This window comes from Scyliorhinus torazame, chromosome 10, assembly GCF_047496885.1.
Source record: "Scyliorhinus torazame isolate Kashiwa2021f chromosome 10, sScyTor2.1, whole genome shotgun sequence".
In the NCBI taxonomy this organism is placed as follows: Eukaryota; Metazoa; Chordata; class Chondrichthyes; order Carcharhiniformes; family Scyliorhinidae; genus Scyliorhinus; species Scyliorhinus torazame.
In genome coordinates, this window is record NC_092716.1 from 224,783,481 (window position 1) to 224,802,374 (window position 18,894).

Here is an 18,894-nt window from a genome sequence, read left to right on the forward strand (position 1 = left end):
AAAAAGACCGTTACTGCGCAGGCGCTCTAGACAGGGAGACGATCAATAAAGGAGACGGCTAATGCGCAGGCGCTTTAACGCAGGGAGTCGGGTCCACAGAGGAGACGGTTACTGCGCAGGCGCTTTAAGGCAGGGAGCAGGGTCGGCAAGGTAGGATTGCTACTGCGCAGGTGCACGAGGAGACGGTCAAACCCGGTCCGTTACTGAGCAGGCGCGCTCCGGGGACCCCTCCCGAATCTCGAATAAAGTCGCGAGACTTCGCCCTCGGCCTCCCTCTTTGCGTCATCAAGCCAAGATGGTAGGTAATGCCGGGGAGGGTTGTCGTGTTCTGAAGCGATTAGAATCCAAAGGCATCGGTCACTGCGATCCATCTTAAAGCAAACAATTCCTGCTCCTCAGTGGCCGCGGCGTTTTTCGTCAGCAGCGCGGGCAGCGATTTTTGCCGAGGTGCAGCTAGCGTTTGTCCGGATGGACGATCCTTCCGCAGCGATGCATTTGGGGCCTAGTGAGTAGAGGCTCAGCGTCGGACGATGAGTGCAATGGCTGTGGCCTTTTTTGCTGTAGTGTAGATTTGTCCAGTCGATTGTGGCCCGCTTTAATTGGGGGCGGTGGTAAATTGGCGGTTTGGGGGAGGGGGGTCGCAGGGAGCAGCCACGTGCTGAGTCTCCTAGCGCAGCCGGTTCTTCTCTCCCAGATCCTGGGCCGAGTTCAGAGTTCTTGGGGTTACGTTTCTTACCCAGAGTCCTGCGAGTCTCACTCATTCAGCTTCCACCCTATACATGTCCAGTTGCTTGTCGTTGTGAAAACGCCAGTGAGTAAGCGAACTGTTGAACTTAGTTGAGAGTGGGATACTAATCTGGTTGTTTATACAATTTGTGGGGTTTGTGACGTTTCCAAACTCCTCAGTGAGGAATGTTACTGGAACTTCTAGCAAACTGGGATGTTACATTTAAATAATTGCATTGACTGGAGTTGGCTGTATCAATGGTAAGCAATTGTTCGCGTTTGGGCTGTAATGCAAGTGTTGCATGCTGGCAGCCAGTCCTCTTAATTGTTAGTGAGTTGATTTGCTAAAACTGTTTGAAGTAATATGGTGAAAATAAGTGTTCTTAAAGGATGTTGAGGTCTGGAACACTGGGTTAATCACTAATTTAAGGGTTGCAGTTTGAGATTTCATTGAGGGGCATACTTGGGTGCATGCTTAATTGTCTTCGTGAGTGACTTTTCCAGATGCTAAGCAGAGCCACAAAAATGGGAGGAGAAATCAAGGTCAAATTAAAGTATAGGGATGAAACCTGGATAAAACTCGAGGTTGAATGTTTAACAGGCTTGCACTACAACCCTGTGTATCATTTAAAACCTTGACTAATTTGGTTTTCTGTTGTGTGCCCAGGTTTACAATACACCCGGCACAATGAGTTCCACCGTTGCAGGTCCCCTAGAGTAGTTGGAAGGTGTGGAATTCTAGTTTTTATCTCTGACTGTTGATTGAAAATGTGGGCTAGTATGCAAAGGAACAAGACTGAAAACAGGTTGGCCACAAATTTGGTGCCTTGGATGCAATGAATACTACTGGAGAAACTTGACTTTTGGTTGCTTGTACAACTGTAGTTTATCCTGGGTTTGATGCAGTTAGTTTTGCTATAGCTACCAGTTTGGTCTGAGTTTGACTTTAGGGTAAAATCTGGGGCTGGATTTTCTGTTTTGGAGAGCCCCACACCGGCGTGAAAACAGTGGTCTTTTACGCCAGGAAAAGTGGTGCACCCCCCCTTGGTTGCTCGAGGGTGCCGGACTGCCAGCCCTGAAGCCCCCCTGCCCGCCAATTGGCCCTCCCAACTGTGGCGGCCCTGTACTGAGCCTGCAGCCGATTCGTGAGGTTCCTGAACGGCTGGAACCATGAGAGTCCCAAGCAGTCGGGAATCCGGCCGGTCGGGGACGGGGCATCGCGGGGCGGGCCTCGGGCAATGGCCTGAGGCGGTGGATAATTGGCGCGCCGTACTCCTAGCGTACACTGTTTTTCAGGAGGCAGAGAATTGAAACACCGGCGGCACAGTGGATTCTCCGGGAACCATGCTTCTCCGTAAACATGTGCGGCTCCACAAGGCGGATCCATTGGTGGAAAGGGTGCACCTGCTCCACGTAAACCCAAAGTACGCCTACGTGGCGTTCCCCAACGGCCGCCAGGATACCGTCTCCCTCAGGGACCTGGCACGGTGAACACTATTTCGGTGTCGGGGTGTGGTGAATCCAGTCCCTGTTCTTTGATGACCCTGTTTTTTAAAAAGTGTCTTTATACCCCCTCAAATTGCAGTTCTATAGAACCATGCCTCAAAGTGTATCTACATAAATAAGCCATGGAAATTAAGTGCAGATGTGTTAACAGTTTAATCTGTTTACTGTAATCTGCAAAATTGAAGTGGGTATGGTTTTTGTGGTAACGTGCCTTTGCCTGTAAACTTACTCCGGGTGCGATGATGAAATAATCGGTCAGTTGTGGACAAGTAATTGAATGGGTGGTCTTAATTATTTTAGCCGTCCAGATTGAGAAAAACCAGGAAGCTGAGAGGACACGTTAGCCACGGTCATGGCCGTATTGGTGAGTAGTTAATTCAGTCTCAAGTCTTTCTTTCTTTTAGTGTTCAAAATACTAGGAAACATGATTTTTTTTTTTTTTCATTTTAAAGGCAAACACAGGAAGCATCCTGGTGGTCGTGGCAATGCTGGTGGGATGCATCATCACAGAATCAACTTTGATAAATAGTACGTATTTTACTAAATTTATTTTGATCCATATGTGTAATTGTGATCTTGCACCATGTGCAAAGCTGAAGCTAGGAGGTCAATGCAGAATACAGGTGAAATTTGAACGATTCTGGGAGGATCTGAGCATTTATTCAACTGTTTTGAAGCTATGAAAAATTATGCTAGTACCTTTATAATGGGTGGTGAAATGAGTCCTGTGATGTAAAAGCAAAATACCACATAAGCTGGGGGTGTGAGCGTGAAAAAGCGCAAGACATAAGCAGAGCGAAACTGAGTGGAATGCTAGTTTGGAGCTCCTTGGGTAACGGCAGAATTTAAAAGTGTCATGGGGCAAGTGCAAGCCGCTGATTGGGTGAGTACGGTCGAGTAGGTATTTACTACTTTTATCGCTTGAAGCTTGCAAGACCCATATTTTGGGGTCTACAGCTTGTAAGGGCTATACTCTGGAGCAGCGAGGGCCAGGGAAGAAGGGCCCTAGTACCATTGGTATCTTCTAGAAGGCTTAATTAAATGGGGTATGTCCTGGCAGGAGAGCTCTAAGCCATGGTTTGCTTATCATGATCCATGTGGAAATCTGGGATCGTTTCCAGTGCAAGGGACCAGCACGTGTGCAGGAATGTCTCCAACTGCAGCTCCTGGATTTTGGAGCCGGAGCAGTGTGTAGGGACACTATGGCACATCCATGAGGTGGGAGTATTGTGGATAGCATGCCTTCAGAGGTAGTCACACCTCCAGACAGGAAAGGAGTGCAGGAATCTCTTGGGCCATTCACCTGCAAAATGGATGGACCACTTTGGATACTATTGGGGAATAGCCTCTCAAAGTAGCAATAGCCAAATTCGTTGCACCACTAGGTTGGCTCTGAGGCACATGAGGTGTAGAAAGTAGGAATGCAATATTTAATAGGGGATTCAATTGTAATGGGAATTATTTCTTTGGCTGGAAGATGGAGTCCAGGTGCTTGGATCAAGGATATCTCCGAGCAAGCCATTCTGGAGGGGGAGGGTGAACAGGCAGTGGTTGTGGTGCACACTTAATATAAATCACATGGGCTTTACAAAAAGGGGATGAGTTCCGAAAAGCAAAATATAGGGAATTGGGAAGTAAGTTGAAAAGTAGGACCTCTGATTACTACCAGTGCCACGTGCGAGTCAGAGCAGAAATCACAGGAAAAATCAGATTAATGCGTGGTTGAAGAGATTGGGAGGGTGGTCAGATTCCTGGGGTGTTGGGACCAGTTCTGGGGGAGGTGGAGCCAGTACAAACTGGAAAGGTTATACCTGGGCAGCGCCGCAACTGACATCTTGGGGGGGGAGTATTTGCTATAGTGGTTGGGGCAAGAGTATTGGAACCTATGCAATGAGTCAGGAGGGGGAACGCTGAAGAGAACAAAAGAAAAGGGAATAAGAGAAATGATAGATGAGAGATCAAGGATGAGAATCAAACGGCCACAATGAAATATCATGAATGGCACAAGGAATGTTAACAAGATGAGAAAGGCCTTAATGTGTGGAGCACTCGCAATAAAGTGGATGAATTATTCATGCAGAAAGATGCAAATGGCTACAAACAATATAGTTGGGATTATGGAGACATGGTTGCAAGCTGGCCAGGGATGGGAATTGAACATCCAGGGGTATTCTGTATTAAGTAAGGACCGACAAAAAGCAAAAGGCAGTCGGGTTGCATTGCTGGTTGAAGAGGAAATGAAGGGTAGAGCTGAGAAACACCAAGGGGCAAAGATATGGGGGTTGTAAATAGACCCCCAAACTAGTGATGTTGGGATGGCATTAAGCAGGAAATTTGAGATGCATGTGATAAAGGAACATCTGTAATTATGGGTGACTTTAATCTGCATATAGATTGGGCGAATCAAATAGTAACAATACCATAGAAGAGGAAGAGTAGTTCCTGGAGTATTCAGGATGGTTTTCTGGACCAATACGTTGAGGAACCAAGTAGAGAACAGGCCATCCTAGACTGTGTAATGGAAAGGATACTTGCCCAAGGCCCCTTGGGGATGAGCAACCATAATATGATCGAATTCTTCATCAAGATGGGGAGTGAAGTGTGTTGATTCTGAGGCTAGGGTCTTAAATCTAAATGAAGGAAACTATGATGGTATGAGGCACGAGTTGATTGGGGAATGTTACTTGGAGGGAGGATAGGCAATGGCAAACATTCAGAAGGGCATGGGTGAACTGCAACCGTTGTTCATTCCTGTCTGGCGCAAAAATGAAAAAGATGGACATAGTTTAGATCCAAGGAAGAGGCAAATTGGCTAGAAAAAAAAAACCGACCTGAAGATTGGGACCAACTAGAATTCAGCAAAGGAAGTCAATGGATTGATGTTAAGGGGAAAATAGTGAGAGTAATATTGCGGGGAACATAAACTGATTGTAAAAGTACTTCTATAGGTATTTAGAGAGAAAATGATTGGTGAAGGCAAATGGACCCTTGCAGTCAGAAACAAGAGAAATCGATAACCGAGCAAAGAAATGGCTGACCAACTAAATACATACTTTGGCTCGGCCTTCACAAAAGGACACAAATAACATACCAGAAATGTTAGGGAACTTGTGGTTTAGTGAGAGGGAGAAACTGAAGTAGTACTTGTGTTGGAGAAATCGGGATTGAAGGGAGAAATTTAAACTGGTCCCAATCCTTAGGTCTGCAGTTTTTTCTGGCCAATTTATATGACTTCCTTGGATCTCTAATTTCCCTCATAAGCTACGGTTTGGCCACCGTTTCAGTTTTAAGGATGTGGCCTAAGTTGCGCATCCCTTGTCCGAAGTGCCTGTGGTCGAGTGTGTATCGGATTTCGGAATATAATTTTCAAGGGGCGAAGTATTTGCCACAAAACATTTTCAGCACTAATCGCTGAGTAATGTGATTCAATGCACTGGTTTTGGTAAGCACCACCTCGGGCTTGTAACCATCTGCAGGGTGTTGGGTCCTGCGCATCGCCTGTGAACCATCCCAGAGTCTTAGTGGGATTCCCCACTCGTGACATCACACCGGCGCTGGGAAGTGTATTTCACAGCTTTTCAGATAAGGGGTGCTCAACCTGTAGTGGATGCATTAGTGGTTATCAACCTGCAGTGGATGCATTAGTGGTTACCTTCCAAGATACGACAGACTCTAGAATAGTTCCTACAGATTGGAGGGAATGTAATCCAATATTTGAAAAGGGATGTAGAGAGAAAACTTGGAGACCAGTCAGCCTGATGTCAGCAGTGGAAAAAATGCGAGAGTCCATTATAAAATATTTAATTGCAGAGTACTTGGGAAAACAATGTCAGGATCAGACCGAGTCAGCATGCGTTTATGAAGGGGAAATCATGCTTGGTAAATCTGCTGGAATTATTTGAGGATGTAACTAGGTAGAGTTGACTAGGATGGGCCAGTGGATGTGGTTTATTTGGATTTTCAGAAGGTCCCACAGAAGAGATTTGTATGTAAAATTAACACATGGGATTCAGGATGGTGTATTGAGATGGATAGTAATCTGGTTGGCAGCCAGGAAACAAAGAAGAAATAAATGGGTCTTTTTCCTAATGTCATCCAGTGACTCGTGGGATGTTGCAGGAATTAATGCTTGGACTCCAGCTAGAGAGAACTAAATGGAATATCTCCAAATTTGCTGATGACACAAAGCTGGGTGGGAGGGCAAACTGAGGAGGATGCACAGATGCTTCAGTGTGAGTTTTGGACAAGCTGAGTGGGAAATGCATGGCAGATGCAGTATAATGTGGATAAATGTGAGGTTATCCACTTTGCTAGCAAAAGCAGGAAGGCAGATTATTATCTGGCTATAGATTGAGAGGGGAATGTGCAATGAGACCTGGGTGAAGTAAGCTTGCAAAGTGCAGCAGGTAATAAAGAAGGCAAATGGCATGTTGACCTTCATAGCAAGAGGATTGAAGTACAGGAGCAGAGATGTCTTGCAGCAGTTATGCAGGGCCTTGGTTAGGCCACACCTGGAATATTGTTTGTAATTTTGGTCTCCTTGTCTGATCTTGCTATCGGGGGAGTGCAGAGAAGATTTATCAGACTGATTTCTGGGGTGGCGAGACTGACTTATGAGGAGAGGTTGAATCATTTAGGATTTTATTCACTGAAGTTCAGACGAATGAGGGGGGTGTCGACATAGAAACCTTGGGACCAAACAGGGTAGATGAAATGAAATAAATCGCTTATTGTCACAAGTAGGCTTCAAATGAAGTTACTGTGAAAAGCCCCTAGTCGCCACATTCCGGCGCCTGTTCTGGGAGGCTGTTACAGGAATTGAACCGTGCTGCTGGTCTGCCTTGGTCTGCTTTCAAAGCCAGCGATTTAGCCCTTCGTGTCCAAAATTGTCCTTAGTGTTGGGTAGGGCTACTGGGTTATGGGGATAGGGTGGAGGTGTTGATCTTGGGTAGGGTGCTCTTTCCAAGCGCCGGTGCAGACTCAATGGACCGAATGGCCTCCTGCACTGTAAATTCTATGATCTCTGGAGTAGTGCTCGTGAACTTGGAACCATGACCCCTAGAAGCCTTTTTCCGGGGCCCTGTGCTAAACAGCCCCTGCTAAATGAAGGCAGGGGAATCCAGATGAGGAGAAATGTCTTTACCCAGATAGTGGTGTGCTTGTAGAATTTGCTACTACAGAAAGCGGTAGAGGCCAAAACATTGTATGTTTTCATAAAGGTGTTGCCAATAGCTCTTGGGGCTGAAGTGACCAACGGATTTTTTTTACTGGGGGGAGGGGGCGCGTGGTGGGAACAGGTTACTGAGTTGGGTGATTGGTGAATAGTGGAGCCGGCTCAAGGGGCCAAATGGCCGCCTCGCTATTTTCTGTTTTTATGAAATAAAAACTGAAGATCTGGCAACGTCTGTGGAGAAGCTGTTGATGTTTCAATTCTGAATAATTTTCTCTCCACACATGCTGCAAGACCCGCTGAGTGCTTCCAGCATTTTCTGTTTCTATTCCTCCAATGAAAGGTTGTGAGATTGCTTCTATCCTCTTTGTTCAAAATTCACAAAATAACGAGACTAGAGTCACATCCTGACATTTTCCGTTGTTCTGATGTGCTATAGTTCTCGAAGAATGAATACTACATTTATTCACTGGCTGGAGTTTCTTGTAGCAGTCAGTCACCAAGTTAGTGACATTTTATAAAATGGTATAACTGTTGCAACGTGACATGGTTGTCAGGCTTTTCATGACTGCATTAGACAATTTTCTTGAATTTCCTATTAAATGTGATGTAAATATGCCTTGTCAACCAGTGTAAATGGCTGGTTTACGGTATCCCTACTAACTGGTACAATTAACTGAAACGTGGCAAAAGCCTTGTACTTGCCTGTCTCCATTTTTATGGTATTCCCCTCAAAACTGTCTGACCTTGGGCCTTAACTCACCTGACTTTAGTGTTCTGCAAGTGGGCAGCACGGTAGTACAGTGGTTTGCACTGTGGCTTCACAGTGCCAGGCTCCCAGGTTCTATTCCCCGCTGGGTCACTGTGCGGAGTCTGCACATTCTCCCGTGTCTGCGTAGGTTTCCTCTGGGTGCTCTGGTTTCCTCCCACAGTCCAAAGATGTGCAGATTAGGTGGATTGGCCATGCTTAAATTGCCCCTAGTGTCCAAAAAGGTTAGGAGGGGTTATTGGGTTATGGGGATAGGGTGGAAGTGAGGGCTTAAGTGGGTTGGTACAGACTTGATGGGCCAAATGGCCTCCTGCACTGTATTTTCAATGTTCTCATGGCAATGAAGGAATAAATCCTGTTGCACATTTGAGATGATTTCAATAGCATTGCTGCCACTAAACCTACGGGAGGAAATTGGGAGACTCTAATATCAAGTAATGAGGAACCATGTTCCGTTGAGTTCTAGTCATGTTTGTAGTTCATATTCAATAAATTTGTTTCTAAACCATTCTCTTTTTCAGTCACCCGGGTTACTTTGGAAAAGTTGGTATGAGACATTACCATCTAAAGAAGAATCAGTTGTTCTGTCCGACCATAAATCTGGATAAGCTGTGGACGCTGGTCAGTGAACAGACCAGATTGAACTATGGCAAGAAACCTGAAGGACCAGCACCTGTTATTGATGTTGTGCATGCTGTAAGTGTTACAGTGCAGGAGTTTCCGTGGTCTGCAGATAGGATTAAAATATGAAACATCTGAGCTTGCCAATTGAGTGGGTAGTGTGCAGTTAGTAGATCATAACTCCTAGTTGATCCAGAGAGACTGAAACTAGCACGAGTTATATTTATTCAACTCACAATTTTAACACAGCGCTATTAAAACTTTTTGAATAGGTCTGCATTGGGCCTCATCAAAGCAAATACCATTTTACTATGGTTTAGTTCTCAAAGGGTTTTGTCTGGGGCTCTACAGCAGATCTTGCTGCTTCATTTGAATTCCAACCCCCGCCATGCAGCACCACCCCGTTAAGGTAAAGTACAACGTTCTTTCCTGTCACTTTTACATGCTTAGACACAAATTCTGATGCTCCTGTGCTGTTACTAATTTGTCTTTGACAGATTAAATGTAGAATCTTGCACTGTATAACTCCTTGGATGGGAATAGCCAGTTGCAAAAGACTGCTTTTAAGGATGCAAAATTTCTGATTGATTTATGGAATTCTGCCCATAAATTATTTTTCAACATCTGCTGCCACTCTCTCTCGTCAGCCGAGATCCAGGTGCATCGGGAGGGTGCACTCTGCTGATGGAGCCACAGGGTTTGAGAGGCAGTGGGGAGGGGGGGTTGCAAAGCCAGAGTCTTAGCTGGTTGCATTACATCAGCATTGATTTTCACTCAGTGGCCATGCAGGTGCCTGTTGGACCTCTGGGAAGCATGGTATAAGGATGCTGGAATGGGCAAATTACTGAGTGAGATAAGTGGGGCGGAGGAGAGGAATTGCCCTGCATTTTCTGTCACCAGGGAATATGGAGAGTGACTGAAACCTAATTGAGTTTATGTTCTGTAATACAGCCATTATATACTGACTGTTTCTTTATTGCTATTTGTTTTTGCTGAAATTGAATTTATTTGTTTCATTCATGGGGCAGCAAGGTGGTGCAGTGGTAGCACTGCTGCAGAGTGCCCGGGTTCATTCCCAGATTACTGTCCGTGTGGAGTTTACACATTTTCCGTGTGTACATGGGTCTCGCCCCACAACACAAAGGTGTGCAGGGTAGGTGAATTGGACATGCTAAATTGCCCCTTAATTGAAAAAAATGAATTGGGTACTTTAAAATAAAAACTGTTTCATTCATGGAATGTGAATGTTACTGGCAATGCCAGCATTTGTTGCCCATTCCATTACAAAATAGTTTGTGAAGCACTGCTGCAATTGGATTTTCTCCTGTGTTGCATGCACTAATTGTATTGAATGCTGAGGTCTCACTTGTGATTTTGCACATGCATTAGTCCAGTCTTGATGGTAATAAGGTCAACAGAGAGAGATCTGAGTGTTTCCGCCCAAAGTTTAATAATCCTACCAATTTGATCAAGAAGTATTTGTATATCACAACAGATCATAAATGCAACAATTACATTATTCCTTGTCACAATTTTCAGACCTTATTGCCGTTGTTTGTCCCTGATTTACCATCCTTAACTTTGTCAAATGTAAACCTTTAATATGGAACTCTTATTCCTTCATTCATGTCTTTCACATTTGGTCAAAAGTGCACACCACCTAGGACCAACCATCACTTCTCATGTCCTGCTAGAGATAATGAAGCCATTATCCTGGCTTTCATATCACATTGTTGCTGCCAATTCATATGATGCATGTGGTGGTCACCTTATCAAATGCTTTGTGAAAGTGACATGCTCAGACTGCTTTTTTAAAAAAAGAGATTGATCAGACTGCTAATGAATCGATACTGGTTTTTGATCAGCCTTAAGTGCACAGCCGTGTCTTCGATTCCAGTAATTTGCATGGTTGGTAGCAAACTGGAGGTCTGCCGTTTTCTTTGTCCCTCTTTCCTATAATGTCCAATCAAAAGGGCAAAAGTAATTAAGTCTGGTGCTTGGAAGCTGGATCTATGCAAGTGTATTTTACAGTATAGTAAAGTTATTGGCAATGTAGACTTTGTTAGAATAGAGTTTAGTAGTCCATTTGGGATTCGAGACTAGAGTCACATCCTTACATTTTCTATTGTCTTGATGTGCTATAGTTTTCGAAGAGTAACTACTGATTTTATTCACTGGCTGTAGCTCCTTTATAGCCCAGTCAGTCACACAATTAGTAACATTGTTTTACTTTGCAAGGTAATCAATAATTTTATATGCCATTGGTGTCGTGATGTGCTATAATTTCACCCCCACCACCACCAAATCGTCCTGTTGCAACATCAAATTGTTTTAAAATCGCTCTTGGAGCTTTCATCTCCATTGCTCTATGTCTGAGGTGCTTTGTTTATTTAACTTTTTTTTTGTCAAGCCTATTATTGGTCCTAAATTTACCATTTAATAATCTGAGCTACATATTCATTCTCCTACTGTTTAGCTTTCTACATATTTTCCCTCTTCCTCGGGTGTCTCCTTTCTCTGCCAGGCATTTTGGCTCAATTCTTCCCTTTTAATGATTAGGATCAATATATCCTGTTGGTTAGAGCCTGGCTTGAAGGATGCACAGGTTTTCATTGTGTTTTGTGTGGTTCAAGCATTGCTGCTCTCCATTGGATTGGCATGTGCAGTGACATACTTTAATATTCCTAGGTCTCTTTCAACTTTATCCATGGTTATTTTCATGGACTATGTACTGGTTTATTTTGTGCAGTCCTTTGCACTTTGTATTAAATTCAGCATGCTTAAATGCACCTTTTTAATCATTGTTGTTTGTATATCTAAGCTGTCTGCAATTTCAATTTGCCATCTGTGGTGGTAGACCAATGTGAGAGTTTCTAAATTCAAATCTTTGTAAGCTGAAAGGATGGATACCTTTTTCATCTTGTTTTCCTGGGTGTGCATTGGCAAAGCAACGTTGGTAGTTGCATCGAAGTTGGTGGTGAACCATAATCTGCTGGCATCCTTGTGCAGGTGCCGACTAAGAAATTTCAGGATTTTGGCCCAGAAGTGTTGTTTGAATTGTGGTATCGTACGTGCCTCTGAGAACTTGGTGTTTCCAAGATCTTGTTGCTACATGGGCTTCCAAGTGCATCTTGCAGGTAGTTCATAGTGAGTGTGGTGGAAGGATAGATATTAAGCTCGGGGTCACTGGTCAACCAGTCTCTTGGCCTGCATGGTTTTGAGCAACTGGGTAGTAAATGGTGAACTCCTTTTATCTCGCTCCTGGGTTTCTGGTGCTTTTGAGGGCAGGAACAGCATTTTGGCTAGCTTTCCGAAGTACAGCCTGTTTTTTTTTTTTTTTTTTTTTTTTTGTTTTGCATGGTATATTCTGGATTGCTGTTCAGCTGCATGGTTTAAAGGAACATTGAGGAAATTAGTTGACCAATTAACATACCCAGACTTGTACACCAGCTATTCCAATGGGCTAATGTGGTTGGTGTAGTTGATCTAGTGACCCTGCTCCCATTGTTAATAGTATGGCCGATTTGTTATGAAAGTTGAGTCATTACTTGGCATAGATCTGGGGCGGGATTCTCCGCAATCTGCATGATGTCCACCGACTGGGGCCAAAAACGGTGTGAATCAGTCCGGCATCGCGCCACCCCAAAGGTGCGGAATTCTCCGCATCTTGAGGGGCTAGGCCCGTGCCGGAGTGATTTCTGCCCTGGCGGGAAAGGCCTTTGGCGCCCCGCCAGCTGGCGCGGAAATGACTTTGCCTTGCGACGCATGCGCGGGAGCGTCAGCGGCCACTCACGGCATCCCCGCACGTGTGCAGTGGAGGGGATTTCTTCTGCCTCCGCCATAGTGAAGACCATGGTGAAGGCGGAAGGAAAAGAGTGCCCCCCATGGCACAGGCCCGCCGCGGATCAGTGGGCCCCGATCGCAGGCCAGGCCACCGTGGGGACCCCCCCCCCGGGCCAGATGCGCCACCCCCGCCCCAAACAGGATACCGGCGCCTGCCCGCGCTGCCTTGTTCCGCCATTCGAAAGATGGTTCCATCCACGCCGGCTGACAGCGGCGGGACTTCGGCCCATCGCAGACCGGAGAATCGCGGGATGGGCCCGCCGACTGGCGCGGCGTGATTCCCGCCCCCACCGCATCTGGTGGCGGAGAATTCGGGACACGGTGGGGGTGGGATTCATGCCAGCCCCCGGCGATTCTCCGACCTGGTGGGGGCCGGAGAATCGTGCCTCTGATAACTATTTGAACCTGAGTATAGTCCATTTCAGTTTTATTTATACCTTTTGCAGGAGTATCATACTGCATTAATACAGACAAAAAATTCATAGGTGAGTTTAACATCAAAGTTTATTTGTTTAGGCCCCTTTACACTGGAATGCCCATCGCATTGATACCTGTTCATTTTGTCAGCTTTGCTGTTTGGGGAGTTCACATTCTTTGGCATAATTACTTTGCCCAAGTAATCATTCTCTTTTTGACTGTCTTGCAGCTATCTTTGCCAAACTAGCAATTGGCAATGCTGTTTTGAAATCTGATCACTTGATCATTCTAAAATCTTCCAGTCCTTTCCCTCCAGTCACCATAACTCCCTCTTCTCTTCCCCTCCACCTGCCCCTCAAGAGATGAGCTAAGCAGCTATCAATCTATGGACTGCCCAACAAATGCTGGTTTCTAATTAAAAAGTAATTCCTGTGCAGTGGCTTTTGATGGGCCAGGTTAATGCCAGCTCTACTTCAGAGTAATGTTGAGCAAGCTAATTTTAAGTGATTCACTGCCTTTTGTAGATATTATAATCTTATCCAGTTTCTTGCAGATGAATAGAACCTTAATGATATCAGTAAAGTTTGATGTTTGAAGCATTTTTATCCCCTTGCTATTTTTTAGGTTTTGTTACGAATGGTCTCTGACAATGCTTTGCTGGCTCTTGTGTGGTAGCCATAATGGCTTCTGAAAAGCCCCCATGACATTCCAAGTATGGTGCACCTTCCTACCCATAAATGTCCTTCATTCCTACTTGTAGATTTGTGCAGGAATTGACTTTAATAATTCAAGCTTCTTGCTGATCTGTGACAATTGGGGTAATTATTTTAATTGAGGTTTTGGCACCTTTTGACTTTTTAAAAAAATACAAGACTCCAGATTTTTTTTTTTAAAAGATGAATCCAGTTTGGTCTTGGCATAGAAATTGAAAAGTCAATAATTGTTGTTCTCCTTAGGGTTACTATAAAGTCCTGGGCAAAGGAAGACTGCCAAAGCAGCCAGTCATCGTCAAGGCAAAGTTCTTCAGCAGGAAAGCTGAAGAGAAGATCAAGGAAGTTGGTGGAGCCTGTGTATTGATGGCATAAATTTTATAATTGAGTGTACAAATAAAATTCTGTCACTTTTAACTGTGCCGTTTTTAAATGTTCAAAGTATTTATTCCAGAGGGTGATATATGCTATAACTCTACTGGTCTTTGATACTTCCAGATTTGACTAAGGAAGGTCTGGCCATCTTTCAGTTGTACCTTCCATAAACATTGAGGTCATCCAAAACTCTCAAGTTAATACAAAATGAATGATGGTTTGGCTTCAAATACAATGAGGGTCACTCACCAGCCAGGTCTGGGATTGGTGCCAGATAAAGTACTGTTCAAAAAGTCTTAAGAGTACAAGTGAAAGGAAGGCTGTAGTAGCAGCAAAGGGGTTCCACTCCTCATTGACATGTCACTTAAATATAATCACCTACTTGTCAAGATTGGTTTGGCCATGAGGGTGTCCCACAGCCCTGGTGTTTAGTGCATAAAGGCTTCCAGTGTTTGTCATTGAAGAATTGTTGACTGAGATAGATAGGGCTGGGAGCCCTAGTCAAGAATCTTCATATAAGTGACAGATACATGAGTGTCTGGGCAACCACATGTGGGACTGAGTAGTTCTCTTCAGAATACCCTTTAGTCACTAAATTTGGAGGTGAATAGAAAATTAGGTTTCCCCGTTTTCTCCTGGCTGCAATCACTACCTTTTTTGCAACTTGTAATGTTAGAACGCTAGTGGATAATTTCCATGGATGATCATAAGGATAAAACTGCAATTGAATCACATGAGTGAACTGGACTCCACATACATTGTCACTTGGTTTGGCCTCGGGTAGCCAAAGCTTCAAGCAGGAGGATTTGACCTGGAAAGGACAGTGACCCTTAAATCGATCAGTTAGTTTGCCATTTTGAATAGGGTCTTGGATGCACTGCCTGAATTCATCATTTGCATCAATGAAAGGCTTGTGATGTTTCAGTGCTAAAGTGGGTATGGGTAAAGTGCTCATGTGAAGGGTTGGTACAGACTTGATAGGCCGAATGGCCTCCTGCACTTTAGGGACCTACGAACCAACAGATTACATCAAAGTTCTTCAGTCCTCCCACATCCAGTTGTAAATGGCGGCGTTGTCTGCAAAACTCCACAATAGTACATTATTTGCAACCATGCAGCTAGAAGTGCTCGACCCTAGGTGCCAAGTCATTAATTCACTCTACTTAATATCAAGAAACAGCTGGATGCTGCAACATATGTGGGGGCCCTAACAGCATCTTGACAATAGTACTGAAGAATTGTGCTGCTGAACTAGTCAAGCTGTTCCAATACAGCTACAGCACTGGTTTGACCCAGCTATGTCCTATCCACAAAAAGGATAAATCCAATATGGCCAATTACCACCCCCATCTGCTTTTTGATCATGGAGGTCCTTTGGCTCATTGCGCCTGCGTTGGTCAAAACCAACCACCTTTTAATCTTGTTTTCCAGAACTTGGCCCCGTGACCTTATATACCTTGGTGCACGTCTAAATACTTCAATGCCTTCACCACCCTCTGGGTGAAAAAGATTTTCCTTATCTCTAAACCGCCTGCTGTTTACCTTAAATCTACACCCCCTTGTCATTGATCCCTCCAACAAGGAGAAAAATGTCTTCCCATCTGTCTATACGCCTCATAATTTTATGCATTTCAATCATGGCTCTCTATTCCAAGGAAAACAACCCCAGTCTCTTCATAACTAAAACTTTCCAACCCATCACATTCTTCCTATAATGGGAATTCCAGAACTGCACAGAACAATCTCGCTGTGCAGAGATTCGGCGCCTATTCGGGGAGGCTGTTACAGGAATTGAACCGTGCTGCTGGCCTGCCTTGGTCTGCTTTCAAAGCCAGCGATTTAGCCCTGTGCTAAACAGCCCCTAACCATTTGTCACTGATGAGCCCATCTGACCAGCCTGTCTATAGCCTCTTGTAATCTTAAACTAGCCTCACTATTTACCACCCCACCAATTTTAGTATCATCTGCAAACTTACCAACATCCCCACATTCATGTCAAAATCATTTATATAAACCACAAGAAACAAGGGCCCCTACAAGGATCCCTGTGGGACCCTACTCTACACAGGTTTCCAGTCAGAAAGACTCACCTCGGCCATCGCCCTCTGCTTCCTGCAACTCACCCAAGTCTGAATCCAAATTTGTAAAATTTTCATGAGATCCAATAGGCCCTTACCTTCACTATCAGTCTCCCATGTGGGACCTTATCAAAAGCCTTGCTGAAGTCACAAGTAGACAACGTCAAATGCATTGCCCTCATCGACACACCTGGTCACCTATGAAAAATTCAATCAAGTTAGGTAGACATGACCTCCCCTTAACAAAACCATGCTTACTATTCTCGGTTAATCCTTGCCTCTCCAAATGCAGATGAATTCTCTCAGAATTGCTTCCATTAGTTTCCTCATCGCAGGTTAGATTGACTGGCCTGTAGTTTCCTGGTTCCTCCCTTCTTGAATAATAGTATCACATTGGCTACCCTTCAGTCATTCAGCACCTTTCCTGTGGCCAGAGAGGAATTGGCCATTATTGCCAGCGCCTATGCTATTTGCGCCCTTGCCTGACTCAACAGCCTGGGATACATTTAATCTGGTCCTGGAGATTTTTCTACTTTTAAGCCTGATAGACCACTCGACCTCTGTGTTAATCTGTTTCATTTTATCATTGTTCTTCTCCCTGATTTCTATACCCACACTCCCTCTCACTCGGGACCACTGACACAAAGTATTCATTTAGATCCCTACTTACATCCTCCGGTTCCACAAACAAATTACCACTTTGGCCCTTAAAGGGCCCCAACTCTCCTAGTTATTCTTTTACCCATAACATACTTGTAAAACAACTTATGATTTTCCTTTATTTTACCTGTCCGTATCCTTTCATGTCCCCTTTTTGCTCCTAATTTCCTTTTGTAGTTACCTCTTGCACATTCTGTACTCCAGTGCTTCTGCTGATTTGAGCCCATGATACCTGCCATAAGTCTCCCTTTTTCTTATCCCTATATATTCCTCACGATCCAGGGTTCACTGGATTTGTTGGTCCCACCCTTTTCTTGATTGGAATATGTTGGCCCTGTACTCTCCCTATTTCCTCAAAGTCCAGAACCACCCTCTCTCTTGTATGACCTTCTTTGTACTGGCTTAAAACGTTTTCCTGTATGCTTTTTAAGAATTCCACCCTTCAAATGTTTCACACTGTGGCTACCCCAGTTAATATTGGGGAAGTTGAAATCCCCCACTATCACTACCCTATTACTTTTCCACTTCTCTGCAGTTTTCCTCCATATCTGCTCTCCTATTTCTCTTGGACTGTTTGGGGGGGGGGGGGGGGGGGGGGGTTATAGAACACTCCCAGCAATGTGATTGCTCTTTTTTGCATTCTACCCATAAGGCTTCATTTGAAGAGCCTTCTAAGATGTTATCCCTCCTTACTGCTGAATTGATTCCCTGATCAAAATTGCAACACCACCACCTCTTTTACCTCCTTCCCTGTCTTGCCTGAATATCTTGAAATATCGAGCTGCAAATCCTGCCCCTCTTTCATCCATGTCTGACAGCAATAACATTACCCCATGTCTTAATTTGTGCCCTCAACTCATCTGCATTGTTCACCAAACTCCTTGCATTAAAATAAATACTATCCAATCTTTCAATCTCCCTTGTAACTTACTTCCCTAGAACATCTCTGCCTTTCTGACTCACTTGCTGTCTCTTCTAATGTTGACTGTACATCTCCACCTGCTTAACCTCTCAAGATCCCAAGATTATTGAGCACCCTGCCAAGTTAGTTTAAAACCTCCCCACGCAGAGTGGCCAGAGAAGGAAAGAATCAGAAGCTAATCTTGCGCTCCAGATCCACCTACCTTGTTGAACATCCTGCAAGGACTTTGGTCCCATTTGGGTTCAGTTGCAACCAGTCCGCTTTGTACAGATCCCACCTTCCCTAAAAACAGTTGCAATGTCCCAGAAATCTAAAGCCCTCCCTCCTGCACTATCCCTCCTACCATGCATTCATCTTCTAACTTCCTATTTCTATAATCACTACCACGTGGCACTGGAAGTAATCCAGAGATTGCTACCTTCTGGGTCCTGTTTTTTCCCTGAATTTTGCTTGTAGGACCTCATCCCTTTTTCCGCCTATATCATTGGTACCAGTGTGTACCACAATACCTGTCAGTTTGCCCTCCCCCTTCAGAATGCCCTGCCACCTTTCAGTGACATCCGTGACCAAGGCACCAGGAAAACAACATACCATCTTGGAGTCGCTTTTGCGGCCACAGAAACGCTTGTCTGTTCCCCTTACAATTAAATCCCAAACCACTAAGCCATGACGTTCTTCCTCCTCCCCTCTTGTGCAACAGACCCACCCATGGCGCCATGAAGTTGGCTGCCACTGCTTTCCCCGACACAGTCATCTCTCCCCAACAGTCTCCAAAACAATATATCTGTTAGAAAGGGGGATGGCCACAGGGGACTCCTGCACTGCCTGCCTTCCTCTGCTCTGCCTGGTGGTCACCCATACCCTTTCTGTCTGTTCAATCTTCACCAGGGGTGTTTCCACCTTGCTGGACGTGCTAACCACGACTATCCAAGCTATCATCAGTGGTGGAATGTGTGTCCAACGGTGTTATCAAGTGGCTCTTAAACAGCAATGACCTGCTCACTGATGCTTAGTTTGAGTTCTGCAACTATCGAGTCAACTCTGAAACAGCTGCCTTCAAAATCTGGAAGGGTGGGAGGTGTGAAGCAAGGCTGTGC

At 44.7% G+C, this 18,894-nt stretch overlaps 1 protein-coding gene and 2 non-coding genes across 4 annotated transcripts; all 3 read left to right on the forward strand.

Moving 5' to 3' along the window:
- Positions 1-192: 192 nt before the first annotated feature.
- On the forward strand, positions 193-14,179 carry rpl27a (ribosomal protein L27a). 2 transcript variants are annotated; one of them, XM_072466488.1, is made up of 5 exons: positions 193-298; positions 2,533-2,596; positions 2,685-2,760; positions 8,693-8,867; positions 14,009-14,179. In XM_072466488.1, the coding sequence occupies exons 1-5, from the start codon at positions 296-298 to the stop codon at positions 14,135-14,137; spliced, it is 447 nt and encodes a 148-aa protein (XP_072322589.1). In that variant the 5' UTR covers positions 193-295; the 3' UTR covers positions 14,138-14,179. The 2 variants fall into 2 exon arrangements, with proteins under 2 accessions (XP_072322589.1, XP_072322590.1); XM_072466489.1 differs by lacking the exon at positions 193-298 and adding an exon at positions 966-987.
- Positions 7,790-7,918, forward strand: LOC140384965 (small nucleolar RNA SNORA3/SNORA45 family). Its single transcript, XR_011933248.1, has one exon. It is a non-coding gene; the product is annotated as a small nucleolar RNA SNORA3/SNORA45 family (small nucleolar RNA).
- LOC140384964 (small nucleolar RNA SNORA3/SNORA45 family) lies at positions 10,885-11,016 on the forward strand. Its single transcript, XR_011933247.1, has one exon. It is a non-coding gene; the product is annotated as a small nucleolar RNA SNORA3/SNORA45 family (small nucleolar RNA).
- Positions 14,180-18,894: the final 4,715 nt, after the last annotated feature.